Raw genomic sequence first — 22,136 nt, 5'->3', positions numbered from 1 at the left:
TATATAATTTCATATACATAATTTGATTTAATAATAACCCAATTTGAAGCAAAAACAGAATGTTCTGACTAGCTTTGTGAAATTGTACTACATGCCTGAACGAAACAAACAGCAGAAGCTCTGAATGGGACGCAGATTCACTCTCTGACAGCAGGAGGTGCTGATACAGCGTTACCTTGGTTATCGCAGTAAACAAAGCAGAGCTGCACTGAAACACTGCTTTAATGTGAATTATACGAGATGAAAAGAAAATACCATCTAAACGTTTCTGAAGAAACACATTCATATAAACCCCCAAATCAACACTTAGGATTTTCTTCCAATAGTTCGTGCATCATGAATAGTGAGTGATCTGCCTGCTACAGTATTTTTCTCTGTGCGTCCGTCTTCAGCGTCTCTGGCCTGTGTTAACAGGTGTTTACAGACACTTCATATTTTCATATAAATGACATTTGGAAAATATGCATTGCAATGCAGTTTGTGCAAGTCCTCTTCCAATAGTTCGTGCATCATGAATAGTGAGTGATCTGCCTGCTACAGTATTTTTCTCTGTGTGTCCGTCTTCAGCGTCTCTGGCCTGTGTTAACAGGTGTTTACAGACACTTCATATTTTCATATAAATGACATTTGGAAAATATGCATTGCAACGCAGTTTGTGCAAGTCCTGAACAGAGATCGGCTGCAATAAAACAAACGGCCGGTTGCCGATCGCGTAAGTTCCAGAGGAAGCTCCTTCAGCCGTCATAAACACATGTGACTGACCGCTCGCTCGCACCAACAAGAGGAGGAGGGGGCGTGTTACTCTCTACACTGCACTCAACCTGAGGGATTCCTACACTTTCAGTCTTTGAGGAGACATGGTAAAACAGCGCATACCGCAGGAACGGTGTAACGGAAAATAATAGCGTTTTTGAAACTGTGAAATTTTCAAATCGCGGTATACCTTGAAACCGATAATCGGCCCATGCCTAGTGGAGACTACCTGATATCTGAGTTGGGTAGGCTTCTGGTGTATAGCGAGAAGAGGTTTTTGAACGTCGTAATGACGTTGCGTCTCTCCTTTTATACCGAGGGGAGGGAGCCACTCCCTGATATAATGTCATGTCTGCCAGCCAATTGGGACTGGCGTAATGGAATTGGGCTTCTGAGGAATATGCGGAAGGGGTGTATCCCATAGTGAGACACTGAAACATATGCTTGAAAGAGAAACATTTTACTTGCATTCATATGCTTGAAAGTGAAACAAAATATTAAACTAGAAAAAGCATGTAGGACAAGATTTTAAGATTTTATCCATCTGGAATTGACTGGATTTTGAAAAGTGGGTAATCCAGAGCATGGTTTTCATAATTCACTTTATATAAACTAATCCTGGTTATGCCTTTGCTGAGGATATCTGATTCAAATGTTTAATAACTCACTTAATATTCTGCATGACAGATGTAGCAAACAGGAAGTAACAAACAATGTGATGACAGCAATTATTTAGAAATGCTTACCACGGAGTCCCGTATATCCTGAATCCTTTAATGGTGACCTCAGAGTCCTGTACGTACACACAGTTTGTAAGGAGGGACTGAACGTCATCAAAGTCCTCAGTCCTCAGCTTGGACACTGAGGGGAAACGGTAGTAATCCTGCTTTACGAGTTCCGACATAAAATCTTTATCGAAGGTAAGTTCATGATTTCCAGCGATGACAACTTTGTACTCATAGGGAAGACTGCCTGTAAGAGGAGACAGATAATGAGAATGACAGATTTTGGAAGCAAACATAAAACAATATTTCACAGTATCATGCGCTCTACAGCCATATGACTATTCAGATGTTGAGAAGTGACATTTAGACCACATTCTTTAGTGACCTAGCATCTGAATTAAAATGAAATATAGAAATTTCTAATAGCTTTGACAGACCAGAGACAATTTACAGCTCACTGTGGCTGCCAATTGTAGGCAGAAGCGTGACTTTGATTTCACTGGATAAACAATATTTTTGAGCTCTCAAACCTTAAAGAACCTTGATTTCATCAAAGTGAATTGCTGCCGAGGCCAATGAGACCAGACTGAAGGGCACCTATTAAAGCCAACAGCTGGGCATTTTTCATTTCCATTTTGACCTTCTTCACCCCCAGCAATAACAAAGGCCTTCCTACTCGCTAGAAATGCTGTGCGCATTGCAGCTTATTAAATTCAGTAAAAATTAGCTAACAATAATAATGTCGTGTTTTGCATTGAAATTACAAAATATACAACACTGATATGCATCAATCTTAAAATAGGCCACCAGATTTGGAACTGGAAAACATGTTCGCAGTTGATGCAAAACCTAAAAGATCACAGGCTCTTTAAAAAAAAAAAGTTAATGTTGTGACAGCAGGGGAAGTGCTTGTAAGCAAAGGTAACAGGACTGGTTTTGCACACTTACCTAACCAGTCATTAAACTTCTTCACTTCAGACGGTAGGCCGAGTTCAGTGAAGTCACCCGTGTGAAGCAACACATCGCCGAAAGGCATCTGGATTCCATCTGTCCTTGAGTGTGTGTCTGAGACGCAGACGAAACGTGTATGATCCACAGACTTCGGTGCATCGTAGGGAAGTGGCTCTACCCTGTGGAAAAAAAAGGAGCATGTTTGTTTCTGAGGGAATATTTATTTCTTTATATGTAAAGATTATTAGTGAATTAGGGAAAGGTTAAAGGAATAGTTTACCCCAAAAAAGAAAATGTACCTAAAATGTATTCACCCTCAAGCCATCCAAGATGTAGATGAGTTTGTTTCTTCATCGGAACAGATTTTGAGAAAAGTATCATTACATAATTTGCTCACCGAGTCACCAATGGATCATCTGCAGTGAATGGGTGCCGTCAGAATGAGAGTCCAAACAGCTGATAAAAACACCACAATAATCCACAACATGACTTCAGTTAAACAATTAATGTTTTATCAGATGAAAATCTGTCTAAGAAACAAATCCATCACTTGTGTCCAAAATCCATAATCCATATCACTTCCTCCAGTAAAAAGGTCCATCCGCTATTGACCTCTTACATCAAAATCCACAGACATATTTGTTTATAATTGTTTTGGACTTTTTTTGCTTGATCTGTGCATATTTCTTTCCTGATTCAGGTAAGACAACTATTTCACTGGAGAAACCGATATTATAGGTAGAGGACTTGTTTGAAATGAAAAACATCTTAACTATGGGTTTATTACAAGCACAGCTTTTCACTTCACAAGATGTTAATTGTTGGACTGGAGTCATGTGGATTACTTGTGGATTATTGTGATGTTTTTATTAGGGCTGTCATCTTTAAAGCATGCAATTAATTTTACAATCCTTAACGCGTTAAAATTAATAATTTAATGCAATTAACATAAAATTACTGAAGCACAATTTATATTCGAACCCTTTAACCCAATTTTGCTACTCTGCTTGCGATAAAATCATTTTAAGCTGCTAAACTCCGGGAAAGTTCTGAACAGATTGTCAACACATCCCACCGCTGTATGGCCAGATGAGACACAAACTACGGTTTCTCGACTTGATAACTAGGGTTCGTTAGTGTAGTGAATCGTTACATCCCTATTGATAACCACTCTCGCTAGTAAAGTTTTGATGGATGAAGTCTGCAATCAAGGTAAAGACGATTGCGGTGGCGTACAGGAGTACAGTAAGCACGCGCGAGTCCGTTATAATAATGCGTGTATGAGTGCTCTTGAAGCACTGATCGCACATTCTATTTATGCCAGGGACAGACATTTCCGTACATTCACGTTGTTTCCACACACATTCACGATAATGTTTTGATTTGTCATGTTTATGTTGCTGTGTTTAGTTATACGGAATGGATCAGTGTACTGTAGTAGATATATGCAGTCAGCAGGCGGTTGGTTTAGGGTTTTTTTTGGGCATCTCCATGTGGTCCTGTTCAGTATCGCAATTTGGCTTCTCTAAAATCTAAAAAAGCTCTTTGCTGTTGCACTGTACACATACTATAAATATATAATAAATCTTTCATATGTGCTTATATGGGCTCCTTATATCATTTGGTTCTTTGGTGTCCTTTTGGAGTTTCTAAGTGTCCTTTTTTGGAAAGACATCTACATTTATCTTGAAAAAAGCTTGCAGAAAATATAGATTTTTGAGAATCCCCCTTCAATCTTTTGGTTTACTTTGCTGGATATAGCAAATTATGACAAAATAAACATTTGAAACAAGATAAATGGTCTATGCTTAATTTCATGAAGTGTGTGATTAATCGCGATTAATCACAGAAAAAGGATGTGATTAATCAGATAAAAAAATTTCATCGATTGACAGCCCTAGTTTTTATCTGTTCGTATTTACCTTAGTTGTATGTTTTTAGCTGTTTAGACTCTCGTTCTGACGGCACCCATTCACTGCAGAGTATCCATTGGTGAGCAGGTGATGTAAAGCAAAATTTCTCCAATACTGTTCTGATGAAGAAACAAACTCGTCTACATCTTGGATGTCCTGAGGGTTGATTTTCAGCAATTTTTCATTTTTTAGTAACCTATTCCTTTTAAAGAAAAAAAAAAAGATATTTTGAAGAACTGCTTTTGTCTATACAATGAAAGTCAAGGGGGTACAAAACAGCTTTGCACTCCATTGACTTTCATTGTATGGATAATAAATATCTTCATACTAGGGATGCTCCGATCAGGATTTAGAGTACTGAGTACCGATTTCTTGTCATGGTGATCGGCCGATACCGATGCCGATTCTGATGCTTCAAGCTTTATATAGACGGTTTCATCTGGCACACGCGCCTGGCCCGAAGTTAACTTCCGGTCTGTGTTTGTTTATCAGTCTGGCTATGGCGCCGGCTACAAACGCAGTTAAAGTTACGGTGATGAGTAGACTGAAGTAGGGCTCAGGTGGTTGTGCTGTGGGACGTGTTTCCCATACATTTATTTATTTGTGGCGCTCGCCAACTAACGGATTTCCCAAAAGGCTTCGTTGAATAAACATGAGCATGTACTGCACGTTTAAATATCAAACGCGAGGCGCTGGTGTTTTTATATCACTGTATATCTGAAGGAAGACTAGCTTTAGAAAATTTTCGATGTCATTTTCATTTCATCTTGCATGTTATATGCCTGATAAAGCAGCGTTTGTGACCTCAGCGCTGCTTTGTGTACAGCCGTTACCGGGGAAACCTCTGTTTCTCCTGCTTTAAAGAACCTCCTGCTGGCAGAGAATTAATTTGCATTTTCAGTAAATCCATCTGATTTACGCAGCAAACATATTTTCCTTTTCCTATATCCATGGGTGCTGCGGATAATCTGCGGTTCAGGTAATAAAAAATACATTCTGATTATTTGCGGGTGGATAAAATAAATCATAAATGATGCAAATATTAACTACATTGTTTACATGAGGCAGACGATTTCGTGTGTGTTTGTTCGCCTGATCGGGAAGTTGCAGTGACAGAAACGGTTACATTCCAGATAAAGTTTGAAAAGAGTAAAGCATGTGTTAATGCTATCGAGTAGGCTAATATGGCCAAAGAAGTTATTTTGTTTTATAAATAAATGTTCATTTAAGAGCAGCCCACGATCGATCGGAGCATCCCTACTTCATACAGGTTTTCAACAAAATTGAACAATTGAAAGCGGAAGGAGAAACAACCCCTTTCTGAGGTTCCTATTTGAATCATGTCATAGTCTAACTGTTTTTCCAGGATTATTGCCATATATTGCGCTGATAAAACTGATAAATCACTTTGCACTGTAGATTTGTTACCCAAAGTACATTGCATTGAGTTGCATAACACAATTTAATGACAAATAGCGGTTTCTTCCACACTTAAGCTAAAAGCAATTCAATGGCACATGCATCCTGGTTGATCCCTTTTGATTGTGCTGATGTGCCTTAATTGCATGGTACCATTAAAGCAGCAAAGGCTCAGCTAATCAGGTTGGTCCATTCTTTAGTATCTGCACCAAGCCTCATTATACCATCATCAGCATCAGTCAATAGTCAGGTTTCTTTAGAGGTGAGCTCTGACCCCGGGGGCAAAGAGCTATTGTTAAAGAGCTAATCAACTCAACTAACCTTTGACCTCCCTCTGGTTAATAAGTACAAGAACATGAGGCGCGTCTTACACTGTTTTAGCCCTAACATCTCTATTTCAATAAAGAAATGTGGGTACAAATGCTTTATTGCTGAAAAAGATGTAGGTGTATTGATATGTATATATATACACACACACACACACACACACACACACACACACACACACACACACACACACACACACACACACACACATTACTTGTCAAAAGTTTGGAATAATTACAATTATTAAGCATATTAGAACGATTTATGATGGATCATCACTGAGGACTGGAGTAATGGCTGCTGAAAATTCAGCTTTGTCATCACAGGAATAAATTACGTTTTAAAACATATAGCAATCAAAAACAGATATTTTAAACTGTAATACTATTTCACTATATTTATTATATTTTTGATTAAATAAATGCAGCCTTGGTGAGCATAACAAAAAATATATAAAAATTATATTTTAAAAATCTGAATTATTCCAAACTACTATGTGTATATGACCTAAAATGTTTTTGCTATCAGGCTAAAAGACTGAATGTTAAAAAACAACAAAGAGATAATAAATAGCCAGTTTAAAACTGGACTAGATTTACATAGTGCCATTATCTCAGACATGAACACATTATTAAACCCTGTTATGCCTTCAAAAAAATCTCATTAAAATGCTTAATATGCAAACATCGCTACAATATCAAGTTAAAAAGGTCAATATAATTCATTACAACAGAAGTGAAGCCGCAGGAGCCTCCAGATCACCTGTCGGGTGAGATGAGACAAAAGCCACCAGATGTCCTCTCTGTCAGCATTCTGTTCTGTCCTCAATCAATCAATTAAATCAATGTTTCAGTTACAGGAACACTGTACACAGACACTCACATGTGGACGTGAGGGGGCTGGAAGCGGCTTTGGTTGATGTTGTAGTGGGTAAAGGCCTGGGTTGGGTTGGAGCTGTACTCATCCACGGAGACGGTGACCTTCCCCTGGGAGGATATTCTGCGAGCCATGGCACCTCTGGATGGGGCATGGGCAGGTCACAGCAGTGCAGTGCAGATCCGGTAAGCAAGCATCCTTTAGTCCCAAGGCTTGGATCTGAGTCATACAGAGATGCCAAGATGCAAAACGTTAATGATGCGAATCCAAATACAGTCTTTGCAAATTTAAAATCGCAAATCAAATCGCAATCTCTGTCCAAAAAAAAAATCGCAATTTGATATTTTCCCCCAAATCGCACAGCCCTAGTACTGAGACATTATCACCAATATATTCAGCAATCTGATCATAAGATCATCCATGCACTTTTGGCAAAAATTCTCTAATATCTGCTAATAATAATATTACTTTAAAAAAAAGTTCAAGTCCGAGTTCAGCTGTACATTTTTATGGAGCACCTAAAAGAACATGGTGATGAAAAACGTATACTATGAGAAGAAAAATTATATTTCAATGCTTTTACGTTTGCTCACAAAATGTTGGGTTCCCAAAAAAACTGAATTTTTTCAAAAATGTATGCATTCTTTCGCACAATTTTTGTGTTGGCTTGAGAAACTTTGCTGATTGAAATAATATCAGCTGGGAGGAAAATATATTTCATTTCCATGGATCTGAATGTAGAATTTCTCAGGGAATGCAATACTTTTGTGAGAAAACACAAAAGCTTTGTAAGCAAGTGCAAAAACACTGAAACATAGTTTGTCCACCCCCCCATATCCCTTTGAAAAGTATTAGTTCAGTTTATATGTAAAGCTTAATTTTTGTTTTTTAATTTACCAAGCAGGATTAAGTACTTTTCACACCAACGCAAGCAAGTTTTACTCCAGTATTAATTTTATGAGCATAAACCCTTTCATAGATGCTAGAACTTTAGAAGTTGCAAAAAAAATGCTCAGAAGAACAAAGAGGTGAATAGCAGACAACATAAAATAAAGCATAATTTTATGAGCATAAACCCTTTCATAGATGCTAGAACTTTAGAAGTTGCAAAAAAATGCTCAGAAGAACAAAGAGGTGAATAGCAGACAACATAAAATAAAGCATTTTTTTTTTACATTGTAACCAAATATAATACATAACTAGTCCATAGAAGTAACAAGGAGTAATAGTTATGATAATTAATATTTTTGCATTGGGGTCCTAACCACCCTGTCAGAGTATATTTTATATTAATGACCAAATAATTGTACCTTATCCCTATGACAACAAAGAGAAAAGCTCAATTCATTGTTTTAAAAAATGAATGTCTATTTATCGATCTTAAGTCGTGTTAATACGTTCTGCAGGAAATTAAACACATACACAAGATTGTTTTAAGAACAATTCTCCCTCATTGTTACCTGCATTCGTTTATTTTGTTCGCCGCGCCAACCTTTTGCCAAAAACTTGGAACTTTTCGCACCCTCGCTGGACGACTTCAGACCGGTCACATTAATAACACTTCTGACCAACAGCTTGCGGTGAGCTGGCAGCGTCTGACTCTATAATTATCTGTCAACAAAAGCCAAGCTTCTAAACTGGCGTCAGACTGCACGAGGAAAGTCTAGATTTCATTGTACAGATAATGCGAAATCTGTTCTGCTTACTATGAGGCAGCTAAATCAAAAACGTTCATTCAAATAGTACAAATAACCCGTTGATAACGCATAATTTCTGCACAAAGCAAGGCAGGAGCACATAAAACCCAATAAATATGACCGCTTTCTACATAATTCCTTTATTCAGACGCCGAGCTACGAACGTGAAAGAAACTTGACGGCGCGAAAATGTTACAACGTCTTGCGGCGAAAATGTTCAAATGTATCCGTTGCGCTGATGTAAAAATGTCCCAATGTATCCGAGGCAACGTTCTAAACGGTTTCCCTCGAACATGACAACCAGCCACCTCTAACCCATTACCGCTTTGTGCCTCGCTGTTTCCCCCCCAGCTATCTTCTTCAAAAGCGACTTGAGCGTACCTTCTCTTTTGGCCCAAAACCGCTCGGGGGGTTGTCCGCTGATGTGTCAAAGACGACGGTCATCGGATATTTCGGAAGCCGTGAGAGGTTGAGGTCGCGGTGGCCAGGGCAGAACCTTCGACCCCCGGGGTCTCTCTCCACTAGCGCTCTCACTGAAATGCGACAGACGAGGAAGGAGGGAGACAGGAGAGAGAGAACAGCCTCGACGTGGGAAGAGGGGGAGCCCGAGAGAACCGAGTGCAATAAACGTGTACTGCCACTGGGGTCAGAGAGCACAGCAGCCGAGTCAGGGGGAAAAAGACGGACTGCCATTGGGTGGCACCTTTCACCGGAAACACACGCGATAGGTCAGACAGCCAATGAATTTGGTAGCTTTTTTGCATATGCTATATTATAATGCAAATAAACTGGCATTAAGTTAGGTTTGTAAGCAACAAGCAACAGCTGGTTCATGTGTCAGTTTGGTCTTTATGGTCTACAACAGGGGTTTTCAAAACTTATATATATATATATATATATATGACTATACAGTATATATATAGAGAGAGAGATAGATAGATAGATAGACAGACAGACACACATACAGATAGATAGATAGATAGATAGATAGATAGATAGATAGATAGATAGATAGATAGTGCCCCAGTTAGGCAGCTATACATTTTATATATGCATACAGACTCATTTATACTACAGCGGGTAAAATAAGTACTGAACACGTCACCATTTTTCTCAGTCAATATATTTCTAAAGGTGCTGTTGACATGAAATTTTCACCAGATGTCGGTAACAACCCAAGTAATCCATACATACAAAGAAAACAAATCAAGGTCAGAAATTAAGTTAAATTTTCACCAGATGTCGGTAACAACCCAAGTAATCCATACATACAAAGAAAACAAATCAAGTTCAGAAATTAAGTTCTGTGTAATAAAGTGGAATGACACAGGGAAAAAGTATTGAACACATGCAGAAAGGGAGGTGCAAAAAGAGATGGAAAGCCAAGACACCAGCAGAAATCTATCAGTAATTAGAAAGCAATCCTGCCCCTAGTCGGTGGAAATTCATATTAGCTGGTTCAGTCCCAACTGATGGCCTATAAAAAGGTGTCTCATGACCAACGTGTCACACCATCTGCCAGGACGATGAAGATGAAACAAGGGTGGACATTTCAGCAAGACAATGATCCCAAACACACAGCCAAGGAAACTCTCAACTGGTTTCAGAGAAAGAAAATAAAGCTGCTAGAATGACCCAGCCAATCACCTGACTTGAATCCAATAGAAAATCTATGGAAATAACTGAAGATCAAGAGTTCATAGAAGAGGCCCACAGAACCTTCAAGATTTGAAGATTGTTTGTGTGGAAGAATGGGCCAAAATCACACCTGAGCAATGCATGCGACTAGTTTCTCCATACAGGAGGCGTCTTGAAGTGGTCATTACCAACAAAGGCTTTTGTACAAAGTAATACATTTCAGTTAGCGTGTTCAATACTTTTTCCCTGGGTCATTCAATTTTATTACACAGAACTTAATTTCTGAACTTATCTGTTTTTTTTTCTTTGTATGTATGGATTACTTGGATTGTTACCGACATCTGGTGAAAATATCATGTCAACAGCACTTTTAGAAATATATTTACTGAGAAAAATGGTGACGTGTTCAATATTTATTATACCCGCTGTATGTGATAAATATAGCAATATATCAACATAGTAATTTTATTTATTTATTTTATTTTATTTTTTTCAAAATTAAATGATTGACTTTTATATTACAATTGTTCTAAAGCCAACAGATTATCAAAATATAATGTAAAAAATTTAATTAGGTTTTCTAATTATTAGAATTATTGGATGTGTATGTATGTATGTATATATATATATATATGTGTGTGTGTGTGTGTGTGTGTGTGTAAGTACGTATGAAATTTTTTCATATATATATATACATTAAATATTGTGTGTGTGTGTGTGTGTGTGTGTTAAATGTATGTTAAAAAATATTTTTCTACTCATTAGAATGTATAAACCTGAAAAAAGTTTTGAAGAAAATAGTAATAAATAAAACAGCAACATCAAATTCAGCAAATAACATGTATGTATGTATGTATGTATTTATTTATGTATTTATTTATTTATTCATTCATTCATTGTCTGTCTGTCTGTCTGTCTGTCTATCCATCTAACACATCAACTTTTTTTTTTTACTTTTGCAACTTGCTGGGCAACTTGCTTGAAACTTGCTATTACTAATAAATGTGCATTAGTTTACAGAGTTCATAAAAGCAGCCATTGCATCTGGTTGATAAGGGCAGCGGCTGTGTCAACATTACAAAACATTTAACTCATTTTTCATTAGCAGCAAGATGGACTACTGTAACTGATTCCTTACCGGCCTTCCCCCAAAAAACCACCAGACAGCTGCAGCTCATACAGAATGATTCATACAGAACCAAATAAACTGAGCTAATCACCTCAGCGTTTGACTTACAGTCACATTTAAAATTGATTTTAAAGTTTGCTCATTTATAAATCATTGCGGATATACTTGAAGAATATAAACATAATACACCTCTTATACCACCTACAGCTGGAACCAGCTCCCATATTATTGCACTGCATTATTTAGTTTCACTTTATGCCCATTTATTTATACTTCTTTTGTCTTTTTATTTTTTAAACAATTTTTAAATGTTCTTAAAAATGTTAAACTTGACTTTTATGTCTTATTTTCTTTATAGCGCAGATGCAAAGCACTTTGAAATACTATTGTGTATAAAATGTGCTATATATAAATTAAATATTGTTGAATTATTTAATTAATGCAGTGAAAGTGAAAGAGACCAAACCTACACATTTGCACGTGCACACTGAACCCCTGATTTTGTTCTTGCATGGCCACATTGTCATTACTGACTGAGGTTGTGTGTATGCATGTGTGTGTGTGTGTGTGTGTGTGAGAGAGAGAGAAGAGGCATTCTTTGAAGAACAGAGGGTGAGGGAGGCAGGGAAAGCAAGCTGAAAGAGAATTTCACTTCCATGGCAACCAGGCTGTTCAGGCTTCCATGCCTTCTGTCATCCAGCTCTATACTGACAGAGCCTGGCATCACCAGCACTGCTCTCTTGTCTGTTCTGCACAGGAGAGCGAGTGTCAGATCATTACTGCTATTTTCCATTCAGGGCCCAGTTGTATTGGTGTATGTGGGATTGTGGACGTGCTGGTGGGTGGATGTTTTGCTTGGTTCTATAGCAATATTAGGTGCCTTTGTTGTGCATATTCATCCCTGAGCTTTTTTGGGGTGATAAAATATGTGATGAATGTTCTCAAAGGATGGATTGAGATCAGATCCTCTCATGTTAGGATGATTATCCCTCAGGAGATGTACCATATACAACATACTGTATATTGTGATGTTGTGCTGCTCAGATTCTATGTTCAAAAGAGCTTTAAAAATGTTTGAAAAATATAAAATAATAATGATAAAATAAATATATATATATATACAATTATCTATCTATCTATCTATATCCAAAATAAAAGTTTTTGTGTACATAATATACTGTATGCATGTACTGTGTATATTTATTATGTATATATAAATACACACACATGCATGTATATATTTATGAAAAATATGTTATGTTTATATATTAAATATATGTATATATAATCTAAATTATATGAATATAAATTCATATAAATATGTTTTACAAATATACTGTATGTGTGTGTCTTTTCAAAAGAGCTTTAAAAATGTTTGAAAAATATAAAATAATAATGATAAAATAAATATATATATATATACAATTATCTATCTATCTATCTATATCCAAAATAAAAGTTTTTGTGTACATAATATACTGTATGCATGTACTGTGTATATTTATTATGTATATATAAATACACACACATGCATGTATATATTTATGAAAAATATGTTATGTTTATATATTAAATATATGTATATATAATCTAAATTATATGAATATAAATTCATATAAATATGTTTTACAAATATACTGTATGTGTGTGTCTTTATATATACACAATAAATATACACAGTACACACACATATATTATATAAAACTTTTACTTTGGATGTGATTAATCACGATTAATTGTTGCCCTGCACTTTTAATCACGATTAATTGTTGCCCTGCACTTGTATATGTATATCAGAGATTTACGTATATATATATATATATATATATATATATATGTTATTTGTCCTTGATTATCAAAATAAATGTTAATTAATGAAAAAAAACAAAAAAAGAAATGTGCCACTGGTAATTTAGAGAACATCTTTCCACAATCCAGTTAATTCATGATGGATTAAAAATAAATAAATAAAATAAAAAACTGAATATGACTCAGAAATGTATCACTTTATAAACATAAAGTCAGTTGCATATTTACTTTAATGAAGTGTTCATTAAAATCAATATTCATAGAACATTATATTTAAAGCAGCACAAACCGCACATAAAGTACAGTACAGTAAAACTAGTTATTTAAAAGATCACTGTTAGCTAACCTCTAAAGTCGTAGTAATAATAATAAAAATAAATATTTGAATTTACCTATGATTAAATAATCTAGAAAATTTTGATTTTTATTTAATATAAAAAATAAATAATGTTAATGTAATTTTTAATCATTTTTTATTTGTCCATTATAGTAAAAAATAAAAAAATATTAAAAGTGTCACTGGTCATTTAGAGAACACCTTTCACAATATTATAATATTATATGATTAATTCCTAATGGATAAAAAAGTTGAATATTCTTTTTCACTTTATGGACATTAAATAGGCTGCATAGTGACTTTAATGAAGTATTAATATTCAGTAAGTCAATATTCATAGAACACTACATTTCTAGCATTAAAACCACACTCAAAGTACAGTACAGTAAAACTGAACCCTTTTTAAAACATGACCGCTAGCTGACCTCGAAAGTAATGAATAAGGGACCAAATCTATAATCTAGAAAGGATGAATCAATACACACTAATTCCACATAATGCAGTGGGTTTGGGTCCTCAGCAGTAGTCACCGGGCATTTGCTGTCCCCTGCAGAGTCCTTACAATTGCAGCAGCTTGCCAGGAGTCCCCCTTATGAAATGAATTGACTGAAGGGAGGCTGGGGTAATTAGTAAAGGGCAGCGCAGGTCCACACTTCCTTGGACCCTCTTTTCTGACAGTGACACATTCGTTTCACAATAAGACAGCTGCTGATCCAGATTGTTTTTGTGCTATGAATTGTGAGTATTTGGAATTTAAGGGGTAAAAATAAAAAAAAAGGCTTCTATGGATTTTGTAATATATGAGAGAGTAGTACATTTATGGATAAATCACACTGAAAGTTGCATGAATATGAAATGAGAATATATATATCTGTCATTGACTGCTGTAGAGTTTGATATTGATTGTGTAACCCAGCTAACCCAGTTAATGCGTCTTTTACATGGGTGTAGGCTACATGACTTTACAAACATTTGACATATTACATATCATTTAGTGTCTATTTCAATGCGCAGCAGCTTTTTCCACATGTAATGCATTTTTCACATAATTATATTCTCTAATCCAACCCGTTACATTTCTTAATTAGAGTAATGAGATTTACATCTGACTTGTACTCAGTCAACAACAAGAAGGCAGAGGCTCACAAAAGAATTTTCAAATCCAAAAGGAAAAAGAATAACTGTTGATTTAGTATTTGTAGGAAATAAAGATGACCAAATAAATTGTGAATAATTTGTGTTTATTTAACAGATGTGGTGGTGGTTACGGCATAGGCTATATCTCATTAACTAACTTCCATCTGTAATCAGCTTCATTTTCAGAAGGTGTGATGGTGGATATATGCATGTCAACAATGCATCCAACCACACTGGAAATCCTGAAGGAACTTCTAATTATTGGGTTACTTACTTCCAAAGGTCACTGCAGTGCAAGATGTTATCAAGTGAACTTCATTTATCAGATTAGCCTTGTTTAAACTGATTTTTACAACACTGACCTACAGTCATGTGAAACTCCTTTTTGATGGATTTGTGAACACAAAAATGATAAGAAAGAGTGTGAGAGCGATGCACACTTTCCTTACCACTCTGCCCACAGCGGCCTTACTAATGTGCTCTGCATCTCCGATGTTTTATAGAAAACTACCATTTAAAAATAATACCACTCAAATAAATATGCATGTGAACAGGGGCGGACTTACCCATTAGGCAAAGGTAGGCGACCGCCTTGGGCCCCCAAAAGCCAAGGGCCCCCTAAAATGCTTTTCATATAGAATATGCGCATTAAGTGCTGACACGTGAACGTTTGCTGTTTAAGGTGTTTATTACCATGACAACTGTCCGAGTCAGTGGCGTCTGCAGGTGTACGGCACTGTGAGTACCATGAGCGCTCAGACTGATCTGTGTGTCCCGTATTTCTGTCGACTGAACCCATGCCGTTAATTATGAATTTATCAGTCTTTTGCATGCCAAAGTCAATTTCTGCATATAAATATTACACCAAATATAAGCAGAAAACCGTGCTATACGCACTTTCATGAGATCGGGGTAGCCTACAACAATTAATTTGTTGGCTCTTTTACAAATGGCAATACAACGAATTCATATCAATGTTTACATTCAGGCTACCCATAAAATTTATAGTGAAAAGTACTTTAAATGCGTCTGGAATGCAATAAAGTAATTTTAAAGCTGTTTTTAAAAGCATTTGCTGCATGGATAAAAAAATATAAATAATTAACATATCATACAAAATTGCGTTGCAGCAAATCCTTTACATTTTAAGGTATTCAGAACAGAGCAACATAAAAATCAGAAAAAGCAGCTATACAATTATGGGACAAAGTTTTACATATATGCCATTATAATTAGTGTTTTATTTTTTAACTGTACGGAATTATAAAATAAAACGCAAATTATAATCGGGCCTTCCATCAATTATAGTGATGAAAAAAATGACTCGCCATCTGCTAATTGGATGTGCCTTTAGAGAGAAATGCACGGATTACATAATGAAAGAGTTTATTTTATTAGGAGTCTATTTTCTATTTGAATTATTTCGTTTTAAAGTAGTAATTTAAAGCTTTCTATATATTTTGATCATGTCTGAGTTTAGGTTCATCATTGTGAAGCGCTCCTGTTCAAGACCGAGACGGCAGAAAGCGTTTGCTTTCTTTATTTTATAAAAGCAAAACGTTTTGTTGATATTGTGAGTGCACACAAATAAAACTAGACCCTTTACAGTTTAGAATGATGTATTACTCTTACCTTTATGAGCTAAAATGACTGCCTATTTTAAGTTGTTTCCACTGTTAGAAAGAAATGCAAGTGATGGCGCTGGCGCCTCCATGTCCTGCAGAGCGCGCTTCAGCTTCCACTCCTCCGCAAACAATTGGATATAACAGGCACATTTATATAGGTTAAACATTTAACCTAACATTGTGATATACTTGAACTGTTACTTGAAACAGGCAAGTCCTGATGATTTAAGAAGGCTAAATTGATCAAAAAACGAAATATAATCACTTTTCCATTACATACAAAACTGAACTATTTTAATAGCTGAAATAGTAGTATAAGATGTTTATCGGAAAAGGGGAAAAAAGACGGGCTATAGGGCCTATATTTGAGACCTGTGCAGGGCTCTAATCCACTTCATCCAACGCTGTTTTGTTCTCATCTGTGAGCATGCTCTTGATATATGTATTTTAGGTATGTAAATGTATAATTGCCTTTTCATAATTTTTTTTTCAATTTTATTTAAATTTGTAGTTAAAACAACTAAAAATAAATATATTTTAAAGTTTAGAATTAGACAGCCTAATTCTTACGCTTACACAGGCTTACGCTGAAAACAACAAAATGGAACCTCAAGGTTGATCTAGGAAAATGTGTGCAAATGTATAGGGCCCCATTCCTATATTTTGCCTGGGGCCCCCAATTCACTAAATCCGCCCCGCATGTGAATATGGCAAAAAACAAAATCACTATTAATTAATGCAGCCTCTTCATCTACAGGATCCTGTATAAAAGGAGATGCCAATTTAGTCATTTTGACGGTGTCCTCATGATAAAAATATGTGCAATGATGAATACCTGCACTGCAAAAAAATGCTTTTCTTACTAAAAAATGATCAAGTCAAGATGCATACTGACTCTGAGTATAAGTTACCCCTCTTTCAGAAACGGGCTTGACTCAGCCTGTTTTCTCGGGTTTGACAAACCTCCCATTCTGAAATGGAAAGAGTTTCCCTCATTTCATGTTTTCACTTAACCTGTTAGACTTCATCACGTAATGTATGTGTGCACTCTATAGGTGTTTTGTTTGATTTTTGCGATATACTCGATAATGTTGAATCGCACATCGTTAAAACAACAATTACGATATTATCGCAGACCATACATTGTCTTCTTATCGATCCACCAGTTCACATTTAAAGCTCTGCGTGTTTGCAGGGTAAAAACATGGGTCGATTTTTGCATTTGTCTGAACTCTGAACAAAACACCAGTTTTATTGAAAATGCTCATTCATTCTGCCAGCAGATGGAGAGTTTGGTAGAAATATCACTGTTTCCTCGGTAACAGCAGAACACAAAGCAGCGCAGCACCGGACTTTGAACATGAAGTTTAATCGTCACATTCAGCCATATCAGTTCCCAAATTTAAGACCTCTTGAAATCATAATTAAGACTTTCTTGTACAATTAAAGACGTTTTAAGGCCTTAAATTTGATACAACTAAATTTAAGACTTTTTTTAAGACCCGCGGAAACCCTGCTTTAATATCACATAAAGTTATCTCATTCAGAGGTTGTTAATTAGATAGTGAGAGCTGAATAAACTTTATTTTTAATTAAGCTCAGCAACAGCCACTTTCAGGGCTGTTAATTGGATTTGGGTCATCGTCACTCTGATTAAGGGTTTAATTTGTGGATTACAGCAAGAAGCCAGAGAGGAGGCATCATGTTTACTTATGGCTTTCTGAAGATCCATCATCTGTGATCTTGAACAGGACTCCTCTATTCAAATCTGCCTGAATTCTACAGAATTAGTCTGACTGTGTGATCAGATGGCCTGAAATCCCATGTAATAAATATTCACATCTTTGTCCTTACTTTTAGGCCTATGGGATTTTATGACAAATGGGGTTATGAATTTTGAAACCTTAAAGGAATAGATCAGCCAATAATGAAAATTATGTTAGCATTTTCTCATTGTCATGCGATTCCAAACCTGTATGATTTTCTCTCTTCTGTAGAAAACAAAAATATTAAACAAGCTGGTCAGACCATTCTTTTCCAGAACTATTCACTTTCATCACCATCCTTAACATTAAAAATACAATTTTACTTTAAATCTTTGTATTAATGTATGGTTTCAGACCACATAAAGACAGTTTATTTCATTTAATTAATAATAATGAATAACAACATGAATAGATGAAAACAGCATGAAGCTTATGAGGATTTATTGCTGTTTTGGGCTCAGTTTGTCTGTTTTGTCTGTCACCAAACTGTACATAAACTCCCATCTCAAGCCCTGTATAAAAAGTAACACCTAAAAAAACAATAGTATAAAATACAGTATTGCTTCTATGTAACAGTTCAATAAACAAGACATAGGTATAGCATTTTTGTTTGTTACTTTTGCTCTGCCAAAGAAACAAGTTTTAAACAAAGCAAAATAAACCACCAAAAGCCCGTTTCAGAAAAGAGGTTAGACTAGTGAGCGTGCGCATTTATAGTGTGTTCTTTCACTGCATGAATCAGTCTATTAAAATGCACTTAGAATGATCACATAATTCAAGATATGGGGCAGAAAATTTATATATTTATATCATTTCATAGAGTTAATATCACACGAAAAGTGCAGTTTTTTCCTCCAAAAGTCAGCATGATTACAAATGTGATATTGATTTTATACAACAGTTCAATAAACAAGACGTTAATATTAAGAGACTTGCGTTTTAGACACCATATTTCCTGTTTTTGCTCTATTTCTCCAACAACAATCATTCCAAACACAGCCACAGGGTGTTTGCGTCTCTGAGCTGAATGCGTCCTGAATGAATCAACCGTTTAAATGATTTGGTTCAAACGCAATGACTCACTTAACAGTGACTTGCTGCCACCTACTGGCGGTTTTAATTTCACATTTAAGGTACCTTTTCATTTTCAACATCAGTTTTCAATGTTTTATGTTTAAAATATCAAAACATTATTTATGCATTTGTAACTGCAGGTTAAAGTATTATATGTCCCTCAGAGCTGCATTAAACAGTGTTTAAATGCATTTAAATGCCACTTCATATGCAAAGATCAATTTTGTTGATACTGATTTCATTTGCTTGGTAACAGCCCAAATGCAAGAATTTGACTCAAAAGATGGTGCACAGTTTTATAAAAAATGGCTTAAAGGTAAAAATGCCCATAAAACTGATTGGAAATGATTAATTTCTATCACTGCTGTGAACTGACCACACAGAATATGAAGAATATCAAAAAATTCAAGAGTCAGCTGCCAGCACAATTAGAGATAAGATATCAGCACAATAACACACTCAGCGAAATATTGTCTAATTATCGTTATCGATAAAATCCCAGACAATTATCAAGATATAATTTCTTGTCAGTATCGCACACCCCTAATTTGTTATTTAATTTATATAATAATTTATTGATAATAATTGTTTAAATTAATATAATAATTAATACTTTTGACTCATCCACTTTTTAAAAAATGGTTTAAAGGCTGAAATGTAGAGTTTATAATTTTATTTAAAAAAATAGTTTTTGTGAAAACTTGTATCTGAACTGTAAATTATGCTTTTTACAGTTTAATATGGTACTATAGATATTGCCCCACCCCGCTTATATGGTATTAATTTTATTTATGCAGGTCTTAAAAAGGTCTTAAATCTGAGCTTAAAAATCCTGCAGAAACCCTGTTAAAGGATCTTTATTAAAGAGATTTGTGTCTATTGTTTTTTTCTTTTTGTAATGAAAAAAAAAACTGCAAAAAAAATGATATATATAAAAGTTATTGTTTTGCTCCACCCTTTAAAATGTAAATACTCGAGTTTTAAATGTATGTGTGTGTGTGTGTGTGTGTGTGTGATTTCTCTGATGTATAGGCTCTACTCTGTTTTACTCTATTAAAATATGATATGTGTTATATAGCTCTCTGGCGCCTCTTGCTGTTATATCATGAATACAACACAATTCCTGATATCTATTTATTTATTTATTCAGTATTTTCCAGTACAGATGGTTACACGTTCATGAATAATTAGAAGATTTTGATGAATAATAATGTACAAAATCTAAACAATTTAAATAATAATAGAGCATTAATATTTTATTTCTTCCAAAATAACCTATTCTTTTTAATATTTCTAAATTCTAATGTCTAACTTATATAACGACGTTATATTTTACCTACCCGAAAGTGTAGAAACCGTATTCTTAAGACATGGACAGGCCATTTTAGGTATATACATGCGTTTTAAATTCAAATAAAAAATATATACATATTTTGTGGTTTTATGTTTGTGTATGTTATGTTCTTGTACGTATGTTACAGTTTCATTTTTGGCAGAATTTTCTTGCGTTTCACAATTAAAAATTTGACTGAACAGCCATTGTTTCAACTTACAGTGTGAGACTTTTGGTGCATGCTGTCACACACACACAAAAATTAGTTAACTTTATCTTATGTAAAAGTTCTATATATTTCTTAGTCAATACAGAACCTGCCCTGACAAGTATCCACTGGAATAAAAAGTTTGAAGTAAATCTATCCCCAATCTCCCTTATAATGAAAGTGTGCCTCCGTGGGTCGATCTGGATTGGCTCCTCTAGATGGCGGACAAATTCTTCACGAATAAAGTTCCCATGGTAACAGTGAACGCTTCTGAAAGACCTCATCTGCTCCGGTTGGGGGGTGTTCTGTCGGTCTGCTCATATACAACGCCGCTACTTTCCCAGCCGGCTCCTCCTGCAAAACACGAAAGAAGAGTTGCACCGGTTTTGTAAACCAAATGGAAGTGGGATAAAAGATACCACGGTAATTTCTTTTCTACTTTTACTAGTGTTCTGCTATTAAATATAATTTTTGGTCTCCTGAGTTACGATATTTCAAGCGAATGCAAAATCTAAAACTGTCTAGACAGTGTTAGAAAGTGCAAGTCATTTAGTGCAATTGCAGTGCAAAGTGAATTTAATGCAAATGAACTGCATTCTGAGCTGAACTCCGTTACAAATTCAGATGAGTGAAAAGGTTCAAAACTGGTTCAATAGTTGTTCTCAGAGATGTTAAGATGTACAGACAGTGAACCAGTTTCTGACACTTGTACCTTTACTTTTCTCTCTTTTCCTCTCTCTCCAACACACTTCTCAATCCATGCGTGACTCTAGGTGGCAGAGAATCTCCAACATGACAGCTCTATGGCTGATATGAACCGTGACATTAGATGCTCACTCGTGCATCACTGGACCTTCTAGGACTGAGCCACCCTCAGCAAGTTACATTCCTCCTCACTTGGGATCATGAACCAAAGATCTGTGTTTGCTGATCCTTCAACTATGGTTGTGCTGGACCGATCCACTGAGCAGCCGAGAAGCCAAATGAAGGTTAGCAATCGTTTGATTGTAGCTTTAATGAACATATTTAATGTCTGATCAGGAGAATCAAGGAATATCTTGATCGAGGAAGGATCTCGGAATATCCCGCACGTTTCGGAGTGTAGTTTCGTTTGGGGGCCCAGGGGTTTCCGATATAATGGAGGTAGGTTCAGAGACATGCCAACAACACCACTGTCCTCATCACCAGCTTCACCAGCAACAGCAGAAGATGAAGACTGTCACCCATGCTCTCGAAGACCAGAAAAAAGTAAGTTTGGAATATTAATTTCACCTTATAGACAAATCCATAGCTATTTTAGGTATTTGTTGCAAAAACATCTCTAAAGGGAAAGTTTGGAAAAGTGCAAGGTTATTTATTTTGGACCAAACTTTTTTTTTTATTCACACTTTTGTCTCATTCAACAAGAACTTTTAAAAT

At 35.7% G+C, this 22,136-nt stretch overlaps 1 protein-coding gene across 3 annotated transcripts in view; it reads right to left on the bottom strand.

The window, feature by feature from the left end:
• The window catches only part of LOC107572223 (metallophosphoesterase MPPED2), a 29,820-nt gene extending 20,494 nt beyond the window's left edge, over positions 1–9,326 (bottom strand). The window contains exons 1-4 of one of the 3 annotated variants that reach the window (XM_016258657.1): positions 9,043–9,326; positions 6,971–7,183; positions 2,427–2,608; positions 1,500–1,725 (exon numbers count right to left, since the gene is read on the bottom strand). In XM_016258657.1, coding sequence (XP_016114143.1) covers positions 1,500–1,725; positions 2,427–2,608; positions 6,971–7,098 — 536 coding nt within the window. In that variant the 5' untranslated portion in view covers positions 7,099–7,183; positions 9,043–9,326. Of the gene's footprint in view, positions 1–1,499; positions 1,726–2,426; positions 2,609–6,970; positions 7,184–8,424; positions 8,518–8,983; positions 9,009–9,042 lie in introns of those variants that run through there. The other 2 variants (XM_016258668.1, XM_016258663.1) reach the window with 2 other exon arrangements.
• Positions 9,327–22,136: the final 12,810 nt, after the last annotated feature.

The sequence above is a fragment of the Sinocyclocheilus grahami genome, unplaced genomic scaffold, assembly GCF_001515645.1.
Source record: "Sinocyclocheilus grahami isolate Dianchi unplaced genomic scaffold, SAMN03320097.WGS_v1.1 scaffold30.1, whole genome shotgun sequence".
Taxonomy (NCBI): domain Eukaryota; kingdom Metazoa; phylum Chordata; class Actinopteri; order Cypriniformes; family Cyprinidae; genus Sinocyclocheilus; species Sinocyclocheilus grahami.
The sequence above is the reverse complement of the archived record's forward strand: the minus strand, read 5'-3'. Positions and strand labels throughout refer to the sequence as shown.